This window comes from Crotalus tigris, unplaced genomic scaffold (assembly GCF_016545835.1).
Source record: "Crotalus tigris isolate CLP2741 ecotype Arizona unplaced genomic scaffold, ASM1654583v1 scf7180000019423.1032690, whole genome shotgun sequence".
Classification (NCBI taxonomy): domain Eukaryota; kingdom Metazoa; phylum Chordata; class Lepidosauria; order Squamata; family Viperidae; genus Crotalus; species Crotalus tigris.
This window is the reverse complement of record NW_024097532.1, coordinates 722,197-741,713: the sequence shown is the minus strand read 5'-3', so window position 1 is coordinate 741,713 and position 19,517 is coordinate 722,197. Positions and strand designations below refer to the sequence as shown.

Below are 19,517 nucleotides of genomic sequence, written 5' to 3'. Positions count from 1 at the left end.
CCCTGCATCCATAGCAGGCTGGTGCCCTTGCGCACAGCTCAACTTCCGCAATGGCAGGCTGGGACACACCAGTGCACATGCGCGCCGGCCCACTACTAGCATAAGTTGAGCTGCGTGCACGCACACTCTGACCAGCCACACATGCAGCCCAATTCCAAATAAGCTACAGCTCGGTAATGAACTGCAATCTTGTGGTTGGGGACTCCTACTATAGAGTACATATTTCTTACACAATCCTTCAATGTTTCACAAAAATTGTTCAGTCATAAAAATGTGGATTGTCTGCTTGGCAAAATCCTTATCAAAGAAAATATGACATAGAAACCTTATAAAAATAACTGTTATAAATTATATACTGAATGTATACAGACCATTTTTTATTATTCCATCAAAAACATGAAACAAGTCAGAATGAGGCTAAAGAAACTTAACACTACTGATCTTTAATAGCTGAGGCACCATAGTAGAAAGCAAAGTTCCCCGTATCCTCATTCCAATTCATTTACTTATTTCTATGTAGATAAAGCTGCTTTCATGTGTACAGAGAAACATAAAAAAAATCTGCACACAAGAACTTTCTTCCAATGTGGGTAAAACTCCATCTTCAAACATTGAGAGAAAGAAAAATCTTAGCTTGCTGACAAGGATCTAACAGAGGAGCAATTTTAATGTACCTTAAATAGACTGCTTTACTCCACTGAGCACATGCAAATATATGTCCATGTCATATATTCAATAGCTGACTGAAAGAAATATGGAGCTTTTTATTTCCTTATCCTTTTTTTCCTTCTATCTATTTTTGCATTCATTATAATATTTTGTACTTGTACAGCTTCACCACATGACTTTTCATAAAGTGAACAATTAAATAAAACCATAGATGTTTGAATTGGCTTTGAAGATAAAAACAAAATTTAAAGCAGTTAAGAAAACTATTAGAATTAATTTGTATGAAATGAGAAGATGAGATAAAAATTACCGATAATATAGTACTGAAAAGATATAGAAGTAACAAGACAGTAAAAGCAGCAACAGCAGCACTGACAATGAGGGCAGTAAAACAAGAGATGATAGTTGTAAGTCTGTACTGTTTTTACAATTAATCCTATTTTCCATACATTTGGTGTGCCACAGAATGAAAATTATTTTTATTAGGTAGCAACTATTCCTATCCCCCAATTTTAAAAATGTGTTTTTTAAAAAATGATGAGAGAGGAGAAGGATACCACATCATCTATCTCCAGTCTACAATACAATCCTTTCAACACTTCCAAGAAGGCTCTACACCCATTTGCACTACTCAGGTGATCCTGACGACACAGATAAGTCTTCAGGGGCATCAACTCTAAAAGAATACAAATGACCAGCTGACTGCAAGGAGTATGAATCTTTTCATTCCCCACCATTCAGTCAGAGCTGAAGAAGCTTCTTGGATGAGAAGTGAAATGTCTTCAAAGAAAAAACAAGAAAGTCCAGTTGCCTCTTGAAAAAGCACCTTTAGGACAATCATGACCTGGAGAACTGAAAATCTCCATAGACATTTAGATTCTAAAATAATTGATCTTTTAAAATCTTTTTAAATAGTGTTTGTCTGAATTAGTAAATAGAATTGAGTAGGAAGGCACTTTAAAAAATTACAAATTCTTGCAGAATTTATAATGTTTAAAAATAAATTATGGAACAGAATCACAACTAAAAATATCAAATATAAAATCCCATAATGGAAAGAAAAGTTGCATATGAAACCTCTAAAGAATGCAAAATTTTGGATCAGTATTGAAAGACTATGAGATACTACATGACCACTGATTAAGTAAATTATCCATGACATACATTAATAATTTACAAATGTATTCTGAAAATCTAATTTCAAGTTGTCACAAATGCAGCAAGGGTACATTCATTGCATTGATTAAAATATTATTTGCTTCTTTATTTGCAGCTTCAAATAGAAAATTCTAGGCAGGTGACAATACAGTAAAAATATAAAACAATGCAAAACAATACATGAATTCAAACACATTCCACCAAGATGGATGTCTTTAAGTGGCAATTGAGATTAAAGGTTGGGTGGAATAGGTCCATTGTGGCTGCTTTTGAAGTAACATGACGGCCTTGTATAGTCTTGCCCAAGTACAAATTTCTTAAGTATGGGGGCCATAATAATAAAAAATAACGTAAAATTATATCACCATTACCCAACAGATGAAAAATGAAATAACAAATGAAATTGTTCACCAAAATAAAATAAGCAATCAGTATTTTTAAGGCACCATGATGTTATGAACTTTTCATTCCAAACACCCTCTTCTTTCATCAGTTTTATCTATGTTTACAAATAATGTACAAATCACCGTTTTAATCATCACAGAGAAAAAAGTTAAGAATTGACAGATGTTCCAAACAAAAGGAACAAAGTTATTTATGCCATACTATTTATGTGCACATCAAATCCTTGCTAGTTTACCAATATTATAGATAATAAGGCAAGCAGGACATTTATATGGCTAGGCCCAGAATAATAAGTTTAAAAATAAACACATTCATTTGGACAAATGATTGGTTGGAAATATATAATTGTTTGCATATGTATGCACATAAGCACATAGAACTGAATCTGCTAAAACAACATAGAAGAAAAGATACATAGTTTTGACTTAATAAGCAGAAAATAAGAAGGCATTTTTATTAAATATATGCTGTTTGATTTTGAAACCACTTCTTCCTATTTCCCAGCTATTGTGTGAAAATAAAGTAATAAAATATCTATTATGGATATTGTTCCAGAATCTTCTTCTTTTCAGTTCGTAACTTTAATCAATCATCCATAAGCCTCTCAAGAAATGATTGCAATATAGAACAGCTAATTGGTCGCATCTCGTATATATACAAATACACTAGGAAAATGATAATAGATGAACTTAAGCAATTTAATGGTTATGCTTTCTGAAAATCAGAGTGTTATATGCATGTGGTATAAAGGCAGGATTCTGTTGAATAACAACTTAAAACATCCTAGATATATCACTAATAGAAAAGTAAAACATAAAAGATCACTCTGGTTTTTCTGCTTCATACTCCCTCCCCTCAAAAAAGCAACCCCCCCCCCAGTTGCTCACTGTTTTTAGCAGAGGTGAAGTAGAAAGATGATTTGGGATTGCATTTAAATCAATACCGTATAAAGCACAAATTTAGGAGAATACTGAGTTCTAGTATCATTACAGCAAACAATAAGTATAGTGAAAATAAGAACAAAATGATAAAGTTGGCATTTAATTGTTTTAATTATTTCAGTATTATTTTCTAGAGTCAAAACTGGCAACTCCAAAAATTTCAAAATGTATGTGTTTCTTTCATTGTGGTGTACGCTCTTACCTTCCTTCCCTTTAAATCTTTCCTGATCATATCTGTTATAGGCAGCTGGAATAGGTTGCTTGTTTCTTAAAGTTGGATCCTGAAAATAAAGGAAAAGGTGATTTGGTATCAGTTACATTTGTTTGCAAACATTTTATATTTATGCCTGAATAGTATAGATAACACACAAATCATTTAATATATAGATACCTTCAAAGAAAGTTAATTTTCAATCTAATTTACTCTGTGAATAGCATACTAACACTGGTTATAAGTCTCCTTGTTCAGTGTCTTCATAATTTTGGTTGCTTAACAAGTGGTCACTGAGCGAACACACACACACACACACACACACACACACACACACACACACACTTTATATAACAACAACAACAACAATAATAATAATGTTGGAAGGGATCTTGGAGGTCATCTAGTTCAAACTCCTGCTCAGGCAGGAAACCCTATACCAGTGGTTCTCAACCTTTTTAATGCCGCGACCCCCAACCGGTCGTAAGTCGAGGACTACTCAACCGGTCATAAGTCAAGGACTACTCAACTGGTGCAGCACCAGTGGGACTTTTGGCGGGCTCAGCAGGGCAGAGACAGCCTGGACAATTCCTATTGGCTTTTGAAAGCCAATAGAATTAGACTCTATTCAAGAGAGTCTATTCTATTGGCTTTCAAAAGCCAATAGAATAAAAGGGAGTAGCACAGCTAAGGAAAAGGAGGAAAAAATGGAGGACTGCGTTTGGTGACCCCGTGAAATGGTCGTTCGACCCCAAATGGGGTCCCGACCCACAGGTTGAGAACCACGGCCCTATACCATTTCAGACAAATGGTTATGCAGTCTCTTCTTAAAAACTTCCAATCCTGGAGCATTCACAATGTCTGGAGGCAGGTTGTTCCACTAATTAATTGTTCTGTCAGGAAATTTCTCCTTAGTTCTAGATTGCTTCTCTCTTTGATCAGTTTCCATCCATTGTTTCTTGTCCTGCACTCAGGTGCTTTGGAGAATAACTTGACTCCCTTTTCTTTGTGGCAACCCCTGAGATATTGGAACACTGCTATTGTGTCACCTCTAATCCTTCTCTTCAATTCCAGCAACTTATATGTTTTAGCCGCCAGTCCCCTAATTATCTTTGTTGCTCTTCTCTGTACTCTTTCTAGAGTCTCAATGTCTATTTTACATCTTTTTATATATAGTATGTATGTATGTATGTATGTATATATGTAGAAAGATTTCTTTCTCCCATATTTGGGCTGACAGGGTGCACCAAAAAAACACTCAAGGTAACACACACACACACACACACACACACACACACACACACACCCTTCAGCAAAAGAATTTCTAATTAAGCACTATGAATTTAGGTGTGCAAATTGTATATAAACTTTGAAGAGTGTAGATGCTCATTCTAAATACTCAATACATTTCAGTTCCTCCATTCTTAGGAAAGCATTTATTTTGAAATCTCATGCATGCAGTATTTATTCCTAAGTAAAGTGATTATTTCTACTGACTTAATTTATATAAAATATACCAAAGCCAATTGCCATGACAAAGCACATAGTAAAGTGTTAAATACAATATGTAGTTCACAATTAAATACATGTACTTAACATTTTTTTTTCTTTGATTAAAGAAAAATGAAGGCAAATAAAAAAGAATTCCCAATTTTATTTATTTATTTTTTTAAAGTAAGATTTTATTTTCTATTGCAGTATTACCATTGGTGCAGTATTTGGTGCTGGTCGTTGCTCAGGTGCACGGCCTTCTTCTCTAGCTTTGACTGACTGAAGAATTGCAAATATATTCTTGGCAAAGTTCTAAAATATGTAAACAAATAATAAATAAATAAGTAAGGAAATAAATAAATTACTGTATTTACTTTGTTTTACATCATTTCAGAAGCCACCAGTTACACAAGTAACTGATATAAACTATAAAATGAATATTCTTAATAAATCAGAATATAGGTAGAAAATATAGCTGTAAGAGTAAAAATAATTAAACATGTAATATGCAGCTGACATAGAAAATAAAACTGTATTCATGTGTGTATTTCATGGATGAAATACAAGGTGTTAAGTTTCACTCCTAGCATTACTATTATATTGGGCAAGGTGGAATAATTCTACAAATCCCATAGCTCAAGTTGAGCAAAATTTGCAGAACAGTCATATGCCAGTTACTTAAAATACACTGAATATATTCTTAAGCTGAATCTAACCTTCCCACTTTAGATCCTAAATTCTGTATGTCAATAGTTATGGCTAAAATACAGGTATGTCAATGGAGAAGTACACAATTGTACACAAGCCAATGGACCAGTGAGTCAAGGATCGTCAATACAGAATATAGGAATACCTACACACACACACACACACACGGATGGTGGTGGTAGAATAATTTTAAATGCAGCTGAGAGTGGAGACATTCTATTTTCAGCAAATGCAGTCTAAGAAATGCCTTTCTCTTGAATTACTTCGTCCAGTGTTGCTAATTCTTTTCTTTACTATGGACCCCCTTTAAATACATTTTGTGGCCATGGGCCATCAAGATTTAAGATTTAAATCATAATTTCTCTTCAGTGGCTCATAGACCTCCTGTAATGACATCGCAGAATCCCAGGGGTCCATGGACCACAGGTTGAGAACCACTGAATTAATCTATTGACTAGCCTACATTTCTTAGACTATATTTATTGAAAATAGAACATCCCCATGCCCAGCTACATTTAAAATTGCTCCCCTTCCAAAAAGGATGATATGACAGTGGGGAAAAGTCCTCTTCTGCATGCATATCATATTTTCAGCAAAGCTAAGCCTGTTCGATTTGGGGAAAGATAGTCTTTCTTTCTTTTGAATAAAGTAGAATCTACTGTCAATCATTTAAAAAGTATGATAAGGTAAAGTACAGCATTATCAATATGCAATTCTATATTATGAAATAAGTTGATAAACTAAGTATAATGCTTAATTTAAAAAACATATATTCTACTCTTTTTCCAAAACCAGAAAAAGGGTCCCAACTCAATATATATACAAACAGATAAAAGGCCAAAAAAAAAAAAAAATGTAAGCCTTGAGGGCAAGTTAAAAACATGTAACATTTAAAGTGAGGAAAAAATGTTCTTTTAACTATGCTGACAGAGGAGCTGCATAAGTGAAATGCATTATTCCTTTTAGGAGAAGCTTAAAAATAACAAATTAGCATTTTATAAAAGGCACATATTTAACCAATTTGCATCAACTCTCAATATGCACTTCTTCTTGAATGGCATATGTACACAACAGATGTCCTTCATTACTGTTAATTCTAAGTAATAATGAACGTATTCAGCAGCTGAGCTCTATAAAAACATTTGTAATATACTAAATGGCTCTATCTTATTTATTATCATTATGAAAACATTAAAAGCATAACAAGTAGATACATACTATAAGTTTACATAAACATCAGGGGATCTCATGTTTGGTAATCTTGACTATTTAGAAATTTGGATTTCTTGTACTACTTTACATATTTAACTTTCCATTTTTTCCCCTTCTTCAAAGTTAGGTAAAAAGAAGTAAATTAATTACAATCTGCTAGGAACATATCTCTAAGATTAAATGATAGATAAATATTCATGAGAACTTTTTTTGATAATAGTAATATAAAAAAAATAGATCTAATTTGTTGTGCCAAAATGTAAAGTTCTTACTATGTCAAAAACTTGTTTCAACTTCTCAAAAAAGTAAACAAGAATCAAATATTGAACATCTTACCCAGGTCAAACCATGAAGTAATTTCCAAGAGTAGTTGGAATTAATAGCAGTGGCAAAGGAATGAGTAAGCACTGTATTATGAAGCTTATTGTAATGCAAAAGCTGTGTTTTATTAAACAGATTCCAAAGTAACAAGATACCATATTTTAAATCTCTCTGGGATAATGGAAATACAACTGCTAACTGAATTTATCAAACAAGGAACCATCCTAAGACAAGCCTTACTCTTCAGAAGCAGATTTTTTTCTTCCAGTTTAATTACATTTAAATTAATTTAGTGGCCCCAATATTAACTGCACAAGGAGCTAACCATTCTGAACAAAGAAATTTGCTCAAAATGCTGCCCCTATTCTTAATCTAAATGTTAATGTACTGAACATTAATTAATTCATTTGTTTGTTTAAGGCTAATGTCAAACTGATTTTAAAAAAAAAGAAAAATAGATGAAATGCATCCAGGAAACCATACAATTTTTTAAAAAAATAAATCTTATCATGGCTCACCCATCATTCTGCCCCAAGGCCTGGGAGAACAGCCAGGTTTTCAATGCCATTCTGAACATCATCAGGAGGGAAGCAATAAAAACAATGCTGTTCCAGAGAATTAATGCCAGAACAGGGAAGACATGCCAAGGAGACCTTTGACACTTTATAATTGAGGAGACCCCCAGTACATCCATTCTGCTCAGCCCTATTGGATAGCAGACACTATTAGAGATAGGCGCTACCCAGTGTTGCGATTCAAATACATGAACAACCAGTTCTCTGTATGGATGCTACTTCCGGAAGTCCATTCTGGGCCTGGGCCACCGAGACCCAGAACAAACTTCCAGAAGTGGCATCCATGCACTTTTGGAGGGCAGTTCTGGGCCTTGCAAAAAAGGGCTAGGGCTTCAGTTGGTTTGCCAAAGTCAACAAAAAATTAGCTACTGGTTCTGCCAAACTGGTGAAAACTGGCTGAAATCCACCAGGGTGTTATAGGTAGTATATAATACGTATTATAGTTAATCCTCAAGTTATAACTGCAATTTGCTGGGGTTGCTATCACTAAGCATTGCAAATAGAATAGAATAGAATAGAATAGAATAGAATAGAATAGAATAGAATAGAATAGAATAGTGCAGCTCCCTGCTCAAGCAGGAGAACCTATATCCTCTCAGACAGATGATTGTCCAGTCTCTTCTTAAAAATTTCCAGTGATGGAGCACCCACGATTTCTGGGGGCAAGTTATTTCACTGGTCTCATATTCATATGTATGTATGTATGTGTGTATGTATAATTGATTTTTTAATTTTACAATTGGATATTTAAAAAGCAATGTTATGACTGAGTTAATCAATAGTTCAATAGTGTACATAAATCTTTAATATAAATCTCATGTTACAACATCAGATATTTCCTCTCTTTTTCCATTAATAACTGTTATCTCATATTAGGCTAATACAATTCTTATTGTTATCAACTAAATAAAAACATCTTTATTACAGTTATCAATAATTTTTAGCTTATATGTATCTTAATCGCATTTGCACTTAATCCTTGTATACAATCAATGTCCTGTTATTGCTTTTTTCCCCAGGCTTTAATTTCCCATCAATATTCAAAGTAACACTATTATTTATGATTTCCAAGTATTTTATGTTTAGGTGACCAAAAGTTTCCCTTTTCTCAACTTTTCCCTTTTTTTCCTTTTCATACTAAAGTCTAATATTTTGGTTATAATCTTATCTATTTGATTATAATATTGCTGTTTTTTAAAAGTTATCTATTTTCCACCATGTTCAATTGTCTAATTGATAGTACAATATCTCCTAATAAATCAAAACCAGTATAGGTGTTGTCTCGGTTAATCAATAATTCAGTAATATACCTAATTTTTTGTTTAAGTCTAATATTAGATCATCAAATACTTCCTCTCTCTTTCCAATAATATCTGTTATCTCATATTGGGCAAACACCATTCTTATTTTCAACTAAGTACAAACATCTTTGTTACATTTATCGATAATTTTTAGTCTATACATATCTTGATTGCATTTGCACTTAATGTCCTTGTATAAGCAATGTCCTGTTATTGCTTCCTCCCCAAACTTTAATTTCCCATCAATATTCAAGAAAACACTATTATTTATGATTTCCAAGTACTTTATATTTAGGTGACCAAAAGTACTTTATATTTAGGTGACCTTATCTAAACTTCTCTCTTTTTCCTTTTCATATCAAAGTCTAACATTCTAGTTACATGTCTTATCTATTTAATTATAATGTTACTCTGTTTTCTAAAAGTTATCTATTCCACTGGTTGATTGTCCTCACTGTCAGGAAGTTTCTCCTTAATTCCAGGTTGCTTCTCTCTTTGATCAGTTTCCAATCATTTTTTCTCGTCCTTCCCTCTGGTGCTCTGGTGAACAACCTGACCCCTCTGCCTTGTGGCACCCCCTCAGATACTGGAATAATGTGTGACATCACATGACCACATAGCTTAGCAATGGCAATCCAGCCAGTACTGGCTGTTGTCATTACCTAAGATGTGCAGATTGTTAAGGGAACAGCAGAGAGTGTCTCAGGAAAGAAGTACTAAGATATCACAGGGTTGGGGGTATTGATGGTAAAGGCCCTGAGAGGTCCAGCAAAGGGCATGCATGAGTTGGAAAAGTGTGTGCTTTGTACAGTGCAAACTCAGAAAATCTGGGAAATTGGGGAGCAGAGTGCTATAGCAGGAAGGCCAGGGAAAGAGGGTGTAAGCAATGTGTGTGTGAGCAGGGGAGGCCAAATAAAGAGGATGCAGTGTGTGTGATTGCAGGGAGCAAAGGAACATGGATGTGTGTGGATGTGTGCATGTGAGTGCAGACAGGTTGAGGAAAGGGGCTAGGGATATTTGTAAGTGCAGGGAGGCTGAGGAAAGCCAAACCTAGTACCCAAGTACCTAGGTAGGCACTTCTTTAATAACAGAAGTACCTCCATTCATTCTTCCCGACTCATTCTTAAAAAAATCCAGAAGCTTGAATAACTTGCAACAATCAACAATTTGCTTTTAATAGCTTCAAGTTTACTCTTGATTACTCTACAGCTTACATACTTTTTTGTTTGCTGTCAAAATGAGAAAAAAGACACCACATAGCCATTAATTAGAAATCATTAAAACATTGTTGGCTTTTCCTAGATTTGCTATAAATTTGAGAGCACGCCAAATAGTTGATTTTTCAGATATCACAGGACACTAATTTAGATTGGGAACTGCTTCTTTTCTTATGAGTGCTTCTTAGGGATTCTACTAAAATAAGGCCTACAACTGATTGTCTTTCTGAGATTTAAGCATTAAGCGATTGGAGATGAACAATATTTTATAGAACTGAAATGCCTTCTCAAAAAGTGGGATGGAACTACTAATTGCTAGGAAAGGGGAAAAATCATGAAAAACTACCTAGTGCAGTGGTTCTCAACCTTTCTAATGCTGTAACCCCATAATACAGTTCCCCATGTTGTGGTGACCCCCAAGTGGGTGTGGCCACCAATAAGAGGGAGTAGGACAGCTAGGGAAAAGGGAAAAAATGGCGGACAGCGTGGTTTGGCGACCCCCGTGAAATGGTCATTTGACCCCAAATGGGGTCCTGACCCACAGGTTGAGAACCACTGACCTAGTGTAATTCTTATAATCTGTTACCTTTAGGATGCTCGGAGAAGGGATATTTCATTTAATTCATTATCCAAACAAACCCTTCATTCTCACAATCTAAAGGGCCTTTTAAAGTTTCAGAAACAGCTTGTAAAATATTCTAAGTATCTGTGGGGAAGGGACAAAAGAAAAAAATAAACAAATTTCTTTCTGTGATAGTTAACATTTTGGTATTCAAAATCTGAATACTTCAAGAGTCTTTTGTCAATGCATGCTGTACTTTCTAGTTGCAAAAATGTTTCTTAGATCTACCCTGGAAATCACAGTATGACATGAGATTCTAAATGACAACAGAGAGGCCAGCATTAAATGTGAATCACTTCCACTGATTTTTTTACTTTCTCACAGAATGCTACTCTTTGAAATGCTTTCCCATTTGCAAGATGTGTATGTTATTGTCACCAAAGGAAAAACAGAAACTTCATGCTTATAGTACATCAAATATAACTCTTCTGATTCCAGCTATCACTTGTAAAATAATAAGCGAACTGAACTTTTACTTCAGTGATGACAATGATGCATTTCACAGGCTATGTAAAATCAAAACTCTATAATTTTTAGTAAGGATTTTGATTACAATAGTAAAAATTAATATAAATTAAACTAAAAAAAGCAAAGAAAATAATATGAAAGAATAAAAAGTAGAAGCAAAAAAGAAAGAAGAAAATAAATATATAAAGAAAAAAGGGAGGTTAAGAGACAGACTAGGTATCATAAACACTGTAAAGGTTTAAGATACCATTGTATCCTAAACATAAGAACTTTAAAAAAAAATCTTCCAGAAATGGGCACCTTTCCCCACCCCCTTTTTAAACATTACCCTTAGCATATAACATAAAACCTCCACGTAATATTCCAGCCAAAGGAAATAGTGTATTCTAGAGTCTACAACTGAACTGAATACTGGATATAAAAGATTTTTTCAAAAGCACAAAACAGCATACCATTTTATATCTACTAATCTTATTTAATTTTTAGCTATTGTTGAAATTAAACATTATTCCATTCTATAAACAAAGCCTGATTTAAGTTTTCTGGATGAAGACTTTTCTCTCTAATAAATTTCTCCGGGATTACTGTTACTATATGAATATAGGATTTGACTGTGATACTTTGCACACAAAGTCCATACCTTATTTAGCATGCATTGTCACATTTAGTGTATTATATTTTATATTAAAAGTGCTCAATGTGAAATAAAAAATGCATTAATTTCATAAGCATTGTACCTAAAACAATCAGGAAGATACTGCACAGAAATTAATGCTCATTTCCTTTTCATTTACTGTATACAATTAAGACTTGTTTTTAGTAACAACAGAACTTTATCTGATCAAAAGTGAGGCTAGCTGAAAATAATAGGGAAAATTTCTAGTAAATGTTCTTAAAGCCAAAAGCTTATTTTTAAAGCCACTTGAGTTCAAGTGATGGATTGAAAATATAATAATGGATTCCCTGAATTTCTAGTTGTTGTTAGGTAATTAATTCTTTTCACAAATGGAAATGAAAGTGGTAATTAAAAAAATATCTTTCATTCCGAAAAATGCTTGAATGCTCATTCCTTTCTATGATAACAGCAGTTTAAAACATTTAAATAGTATTAATTTTTGTAAAATTGTTAAGCAGTGATCAGAAATAACAAAAGCATAATACAGCTGGTAGAAGAGCTCTGATTTTGCAAACATTCAGTAAGTTTTGTAGTTTGATCCTATGCATATTTATTCAAATGAATTTTGAGAATTAAATCCATGCATCTAAAAAACAACTATTTTGAAAATAGATTTTTGTTTATTGGTCTATTTTTGTAACATAATTTTTTTCATCAACAGGGTAATTTAAGTCATCATTATCATCATCATCATCATCATCATCAAGTTGGAAAGGACCTTGGAGGTCATCTAGTCCAAGCCTCTGCTCAGGCAGGAAACCCTATATCATTTTGGACAAATGGCTGTCCAGTCTCTTCTTAAAAACTTCCAGTGTTGAAGCATTCGCAGCTTCTGGAGGCAGGTTGTTCCACTGGTTAATTGTTCTAACTGTCAGGAAGTTTCTCCTTAGTTCTAGGTTGCTTCTCTCCTTGCTTAGTTTCTACACGTTGCTTCTTGTACTGCCTTCAGGCGCTTTGGAAAATAGCTTGACTCTCTCTTCTTTGTGGCAGCCCCTGAGATATTGGAACACTGCTATCAAGTCCTCCCTCGTCCTTCTCTTCGTTAAACTAGACATACCCAATTCCACCAACCTTTCCTTATATGTTTTAGTCTCCAGTCCCCTAATCATCTTTGTTGCTCTTCTCTGTACTCTTTCTAGAGTCTCAACATCTTTTTTACATTGTGGTGACCAAAACTGGATACAGTATTCCAAGTGTGGATTTATACACACACACACACACACACACACACACACACACACACACACACATTCTCTCTCTCTCTCTCTTTGTCTGTATGTTGTTATCTATCCCCCCACTGCAGGTTCCTAGCATTCTTCCCCTCCCCTTGAATGGGTATTGAGGGTGGGAGGGGGGAAAGAACACGCGGACCCTAGGAACCTGCAGTGGGGGAATAGATAACAACATACAGACAAAGGGAGAGAGTGGAGGAAGGGAAGCAAGTAATGGGTATTCTTTCCCCCCCCCTTGAATGGGGGTTGAGGGTGGGAGGGGGGAAAGAACACGCGGACCCTAGGAACCTGCAGCGGGGGGATAGATAACAACATACGGACAAAGGGAGAGTGTGGAGGAAGGGAAGCAAGTAATGGAGCAGCAGACCCAAATAACATCAAGAAAACAGCCAATACACAGTTTAACCAAAAAGGACTACTAAGTGGACCGGTGATGAGGTCCAGGAGCCATGCGCAAAAACTTACTAACACTATAAAGGAGACTCCCATCGACCTGTTTTAAGCTCTGATGATGTTGGCAGTTGGCCGACGAAAGCTTGGCATTAGATTAAACATTTTTAGTTTAAAATTTTTCCTGGTGTTCGTGTTTATTTGTTTTTTATAGTATGACTCTACCCAGGATTCGTGTTTTTAATGAAATTAGCAACATATACATACATACATATATGTATGTATGATGTATGTATATATATATGTATGTATGTATGTATGTACGTATGTATGTATATGTATAATATATATAATATATAATATATAACTGACTTTGCAGAAGCAAATTGTGATACCTCTTTTCTGTACAGCAGATACTCCTATCCTGAAAAGTACTACACAGCCCTGAAATACTGAGTATTCTAATCACAATCCCAGTGAACAAACATCAGGGTGCTTTAACTGTTTCAGAAATCAACTGGTATTTATAGTTCAAATGACTGAAAGACAAAGCTACAAAAATCTGGCAATAAAGACAAGAAAACTCTATAGTAACTGACTGGATTTTTACAGTTCAAATCTTATAGCTCTATTGAATGGTAAAAATGATTTAGATGAATTATTATAAACTCACTTTTTCTATGTGGTATTTTAAATCACCTTAATATAAATGTTCATACAAAATGTTAATGTAAAATGTTTGAAACTCAAACACATACAGAAACTTATAATCTGAATGAGTTGGCAGCAGGAACAGACTTAGTACTTTAAAACCTTGGAATTACAATAATCACATATGAGAGTTATATTGCTGGTTAAAAATCTTCACAAATATGTAACAAGGCTACCATCTAGTGGTCTGATAGAAAATAAATGTAAAAAAATATTTTCCTTTTATATTTCCTAGGGAAAAACATAAAACTTTTTACTATATAAACAGGTTTTTAAGAAATATTTCCCACACAAGCAGCAAAATGAATTAACTGCAAGGACTTTTCAAGAAGCAAAGCTAAATTAACCAGTACTATAACATATTACGGATTCTTAATAATCATTTGAAATATTCCAGTCTACAAATCAAAGTTAAGATTGCTTTAAAAATTTAGATAAAACCACAGTAATCAAAGGATACCTCCTTAGAGAACCATGGGAACTGAGCAGAGATTGTAACTTTCCATCACTATTCTGCTAGTGAACTAAGATGAATTAAGGTGAACTTGCATATTATTCAGAGGAGAATACGTGCCTTGTTATAAACAAGATACTTAAACTAGAATAAAGTGGAACATAACCTGTAAATAGTGTCATTCTGAAATAAATATGAATAATGAATACAAAACAAATCTTAACACTAGTTTCCAAACCTAATAAATAGTGAGCATTAAGAGACTATCCTTGTTCTCTTGGAGCTAGCCATGGTATCATTTGACATAGGTAATACTGCACTCGATCATTTCAAGAATAAACAATAACACATACACACACACACACACACACACACGTATATATGTAGGTAAGTAGGTAGGTAGGTGGATGTATATATGCCCAAATGAAGCCAAATTTAATCCCACCCAGGATAGAACCCAACTACAATGTACAGATAATCATCAACTTACAACAGGTTGCTTAGCAACTATTCAAATTTATGACAGGATCCCGAAAAAGCTACTGCCGCCTGGTTTCAAAGTTCTGACATCTACCATACATACATCCCTGGTCACTGATCACATCTTGGGCACTCAGCAATTATGCAGCTGCAATTTATCATGTCTTTGTTGGACACGGCATTTACTTCCAAATTCTTGCAAAAAATACCTCCTAGTGTAGAATGGTTTTGCTTAACAACCATGGCATTTGTTTAACGACATTGGTGTTTGCTTGTGTGCTATTGCATTTGCTTAATGACCGCTGCAAAAAGGTTATCAAATCAGGTGCAGTCAGATGGTGACCTGCTTTATCTTTTATGACTTATGGCTGAATTGTGGACTTAATTATGTTTGCAAGTTGAGACTACCTATACAGTCTTTGATAGGTATTTCTCAAAAAGATATATAAAGACTGCAATATTACAAGTTGATTATTGTAATTGTAAACTTTGTTCAATGCCTATTGTTAAAAAAAGTAGCCAATTTTTATATTATTTAGGTTTTAAACAATTCAAATAGAAAGAGCAAAATTTCAGGCGTATCTTATCAACTCATTGGGTGACACACTGCTGTAACTGTAACAAGTAGACAATATTACAGCTACATGTGAGATCTAGTCTAGTCCAGTAAAGTCTCAATGGAACATGGGAGTTTGATAGATTTATTTCTGAAAATCAGCATTTTAAATTCTTAGTGACTAAATATTAAAATCTAACAAAAGGATCACACTTTCCTCCAAAAATGTATTTGAAGTGTTACTAATATAATCACTGTGAATTGCCTTAGTGAAGTTTGTTTAGTTAAAAAAAAATGTCATAATTAACCTTAAGTTCTAAAGAACTGTTACTAGCATATTCCCAAATTAATAACATTGTAACAGATAGTATTATAGAAATAAGCTTATTTTAAGCCATTATTAGTTTTCATTCACAAGGCATTCATACATGTCTTTATACAGAATGCAAATTTAATCTAGGATGATCCAAAGATAAACCACATGGACTATAGTTTATTTTTCTATCATCCATTAAAATATGAAAAATACAAATTCCAAATCCTAGACAGCATATACTATACATACAATTTAATCATCTGTCAAATTAGATCCTGAGTATTTTTCAGAAACTATTTTTTTTATTTTCATCCAGTTTTGTAATCTAGAGCTACAGTAATTCTCAAGATGGAGCTTTAATATTTCTTAGTTTTACCTATTCCTCTTGCTATTTTGCATAAATTTTCTCTCATACATTAACGTGCATTGTGTTCTTCCTAAATAGTGAGGAAAGAGCATCTACTTGAAATCAGATAAAAATATAATAAACCAATATTACCTTGCCCGTGCTCTGTAAGATGGTAGTTCTTGTCCTCCACACCCTTTCCCTGCTGACAATATCTCTAGTAACATCAACTTCTGCATCAACAAAACTTCTCTGTTTAAGAGCAGTTATGTCATCATCTAAATCAGTCTTAATTGTGGCCCTTTTCTTGGCCATAATTTTGGCTTTGATAGCTGCGATTTTTTCCACAGACATGGCTTCAGATAAGGATCTAGAAAAAGAAATGGATAGAAATTGGAGCAGGTAGAAATTGGCATTGACAGTTCAATCATGCTACTAAATGAATATTTCTTGGAAAACGATTAATTACCAAGTTTTATAATAGAATTTAAATTCTATCACTAGGCAATTCCAAAGATAAAGCTGCAAAAAAGCTTGTCTTCCCTCCTGAGATCGTCCTTTAAATACTTTTATTCATGAGTATTATGAAGAAAGCATAACTAAGCAAATGAAATAGACATTAAATAAGAATGAAAGAGAAGGGTATTTTATGATTGTTATCTTAATTCCATCATTAGTCTAAAGATGTAAATATTCAGGAATACCCTACAGTATTCCTGCTGTTGCTCAGTGAGAACACAAGTGGTAAAACAGCAATTTTCTGATCGTTTTCAAGGGATGCAAGGTTTAGCTAATATTTTTATAAGAATGGGTAAATAATCTAATATTGGGTAAGACAAGTGACAAGCTCAACAAACAAGTAGTTACACATTACTTTTGAATATAGTCAATATCTTACTTCATCAGGTTTCTTAAGGACTTTAATTATTTGGGGGCTGACAAACCAGGATTTAAAATAATTGTTTAAAACAGTGGCAAGCTGCAATTTGTAAAGTATATGATTCATTCTTACCATTTTATTCAACTAGATTCACACTGAACAGCCAATATCAAAAATGTCAGGGTAGGTACTCTTTTAAATGAAAAATAGCTTTTTAATGGGACATCTAGTGGTATTTCTAACTGTATATTCTAAAATGATATAAAATATCTGCAAGTTATTTTCTACTGTTACCATGTTTTTAATCCCAAGGTTTGCTGAATTTTAACAATTTGCCATTTTTGCAAGGACAAATTTCAGAAAAATTTAGTAGCCATGCTATTGTTAAGGTAACTCTTAAATTAACAATAGCACAAACGAAGCAAAACTTGCCTGATCTGCTCAGTCTGCACAATGCCTTCTTTGTGTCCTTCCAGCCGAGCTGCCAACCGTTCTTTGTCAAGCCGCACACACTCTTCATCCTTATGAGAATATTGCTTATAAGATATCTTTATTTCTTACCAGAATAAACAACTAAGAGTTGACAAACACGTGAAACTGGACCATTTAAATGAAAGACAGTATGGTCTTAATTATTTTTAATAGCCAGTATTATCAATGTTTATATGAACTATTTACAAATAAAAATCAGGTTAAATTTCACTTGTTCAATCTACCCAGAAAGAGTTCAGAAAGTCTTAGAAAATATTGATCTCACACTGTGCAATTGAATTGAGTAGAAATTACAGTACTGGCAGTACTAGTTCCTTTTCTTTAATCATTTTCATTGATCAACAGAGCTAGTCTACCCACACTGACTGTCAAACTAAAGGAAAAAAAATAAACAGGGTAATGCAGAAAAATTCAATGAAACTAATTTTGGTACTTTAATCAAACACTGAATCTCAAGCATTGCTATTTACAGTTTTTAAGTTGTAGTTCAAAAGGGATTACTTGCCTTCATATTTACAATACAATAATTATACCCTATGGAAGATAATATTGGAAGAAACACATCTGAATAGTTTTAAAACCATCGAACAAGCTTATTCCATAAAAACCTTGCATGAAACCACTTTACCTCTATTCTCGGTTTCTTAGCTTCTGCTAATATTTCATCAGCTGCTCTTTTGACTGGAAGAAAAAGAGAAATTAATAAGGATTAAGGAACAGCTTTTTTAAAAATCCACTAATAAAATATTTAATTATTAAACTAAACTGTACCTTGAGTAGATCGCTGGAGACCTATTTCCAATGGTGCACTTCTATCTATACTTGACGATGTCGCTAAAAATTTATAAGTACAGAAAAAAATATGAATAAATGTTTTTAGAATGTCCAAAATTAAAGCAGACAGGTGAATAGAAAAATTGAAGCAGTAACCAGACTATATTAAAAATTAGAACATGAATTCCCTATATGATAAGTAGGGTTGCCTATGTGCCTATGTAAACATCCCTTACTATCCACCAAGCTCCAAGTTAATTGTAGGCAAAATGTTCAATTCGTGCCTGATGTTTTCAACATCTAGCAGAATATCCCCATTAGGCTTTTTCAAGTACTGAACAGGACTGAAGGTACTGTGAGACCTTCCATGACATAGAACTGGCTTTAAGCATTTTTCTACTATCAGCGGAACTGTCTTGGTACCCGCCTACCAGGCTTCACTTCTACCTCATAGTTTTTTTAAAAATTACTTTAATTAAAAACAGTAAGGAATCTAACACACTATAGAAAGAGTCCACATTAAGTATAATTGTTAGTTACCAAAAGAAATACTTCTGAGTTCCACATAGTTCTTGCTGGTATTCTTTAAAACTAAAATAATAGGAAACGGCAGTCCAATGTTCTGTCTGATAATCTTCCCACTAAAATGAAAGGGGGCACCCTTGGAGGTCAAGGGGAGATAACGGGAGAGAGTCAATATGGTGTAATGGTTAAGGTATTTGACTAGTAACAGTGTGACAAAAGTTCTAATCTACCCTCAGCAACAGAAACTTCCTGGGTGCCTTTAAATCAATTATTTTTTCATAGCTTAATCTACCTAGAGAACTGTTCTTGTGATGAAAATAGGAGGAAACACTACAGATGTCACCCTAAATTTTTCTAAAAAACTTGGGATATAAATCAATCTCATT

At 33.8% G+C, this 19,517-nt stretch overlaps 1 protein-coding gene across 2 annotated transcripts in view; it reads right to left on the bottom strand.

Annotated features, from left to right (window-relative positions):
• CDC73 (cell division cycle 73) overlaps window positions 1-19,517 on the bottom strand; it is a 108,063-nt gene that overhangs the window by 73,426 nt on the left and 15,120 nt on the right. The window contains exons 1-7 of one of the 2 annotated variants that reach the window (XM_039362323.1): window positions 19,147-19,260; window positions 18,604-18,666; window positions 18,461-18,513; window positions 17,773-17,861; window positions 16,614-16,830; window positions 5,089-5,187; window positions 3,376-3,454 (exon numbers count right to left, since the gene is read on the bottom strand). In XM_039362323.1, the coding sequence (XP_039218257.1) occupies window positions 3,376-3,454; window positions 5,089-5,187; window positions 16,614-16,814 (379 nt within the window). In that variant the 5' untranslated portion in view covers window positions 16,815-16,830; window positions 17,773-17,861; window positions 18,461-18,513; window positions 18,604-18,666; window positions 19,147-19,260. Of the gene's footprint in view, window positions 1-3,375; window positions 3,455-5,088; window positions 5,188-16,613; window positions 16,831-17,772; window positions 17,862-18,460; window positions 18,514-18,603; window positions 18,667-19,146; window positions 19,261-19,517 lie in introns of those variants that run through there. The other variant, XM_039362322.1, reaches the window with a different exon arrangement.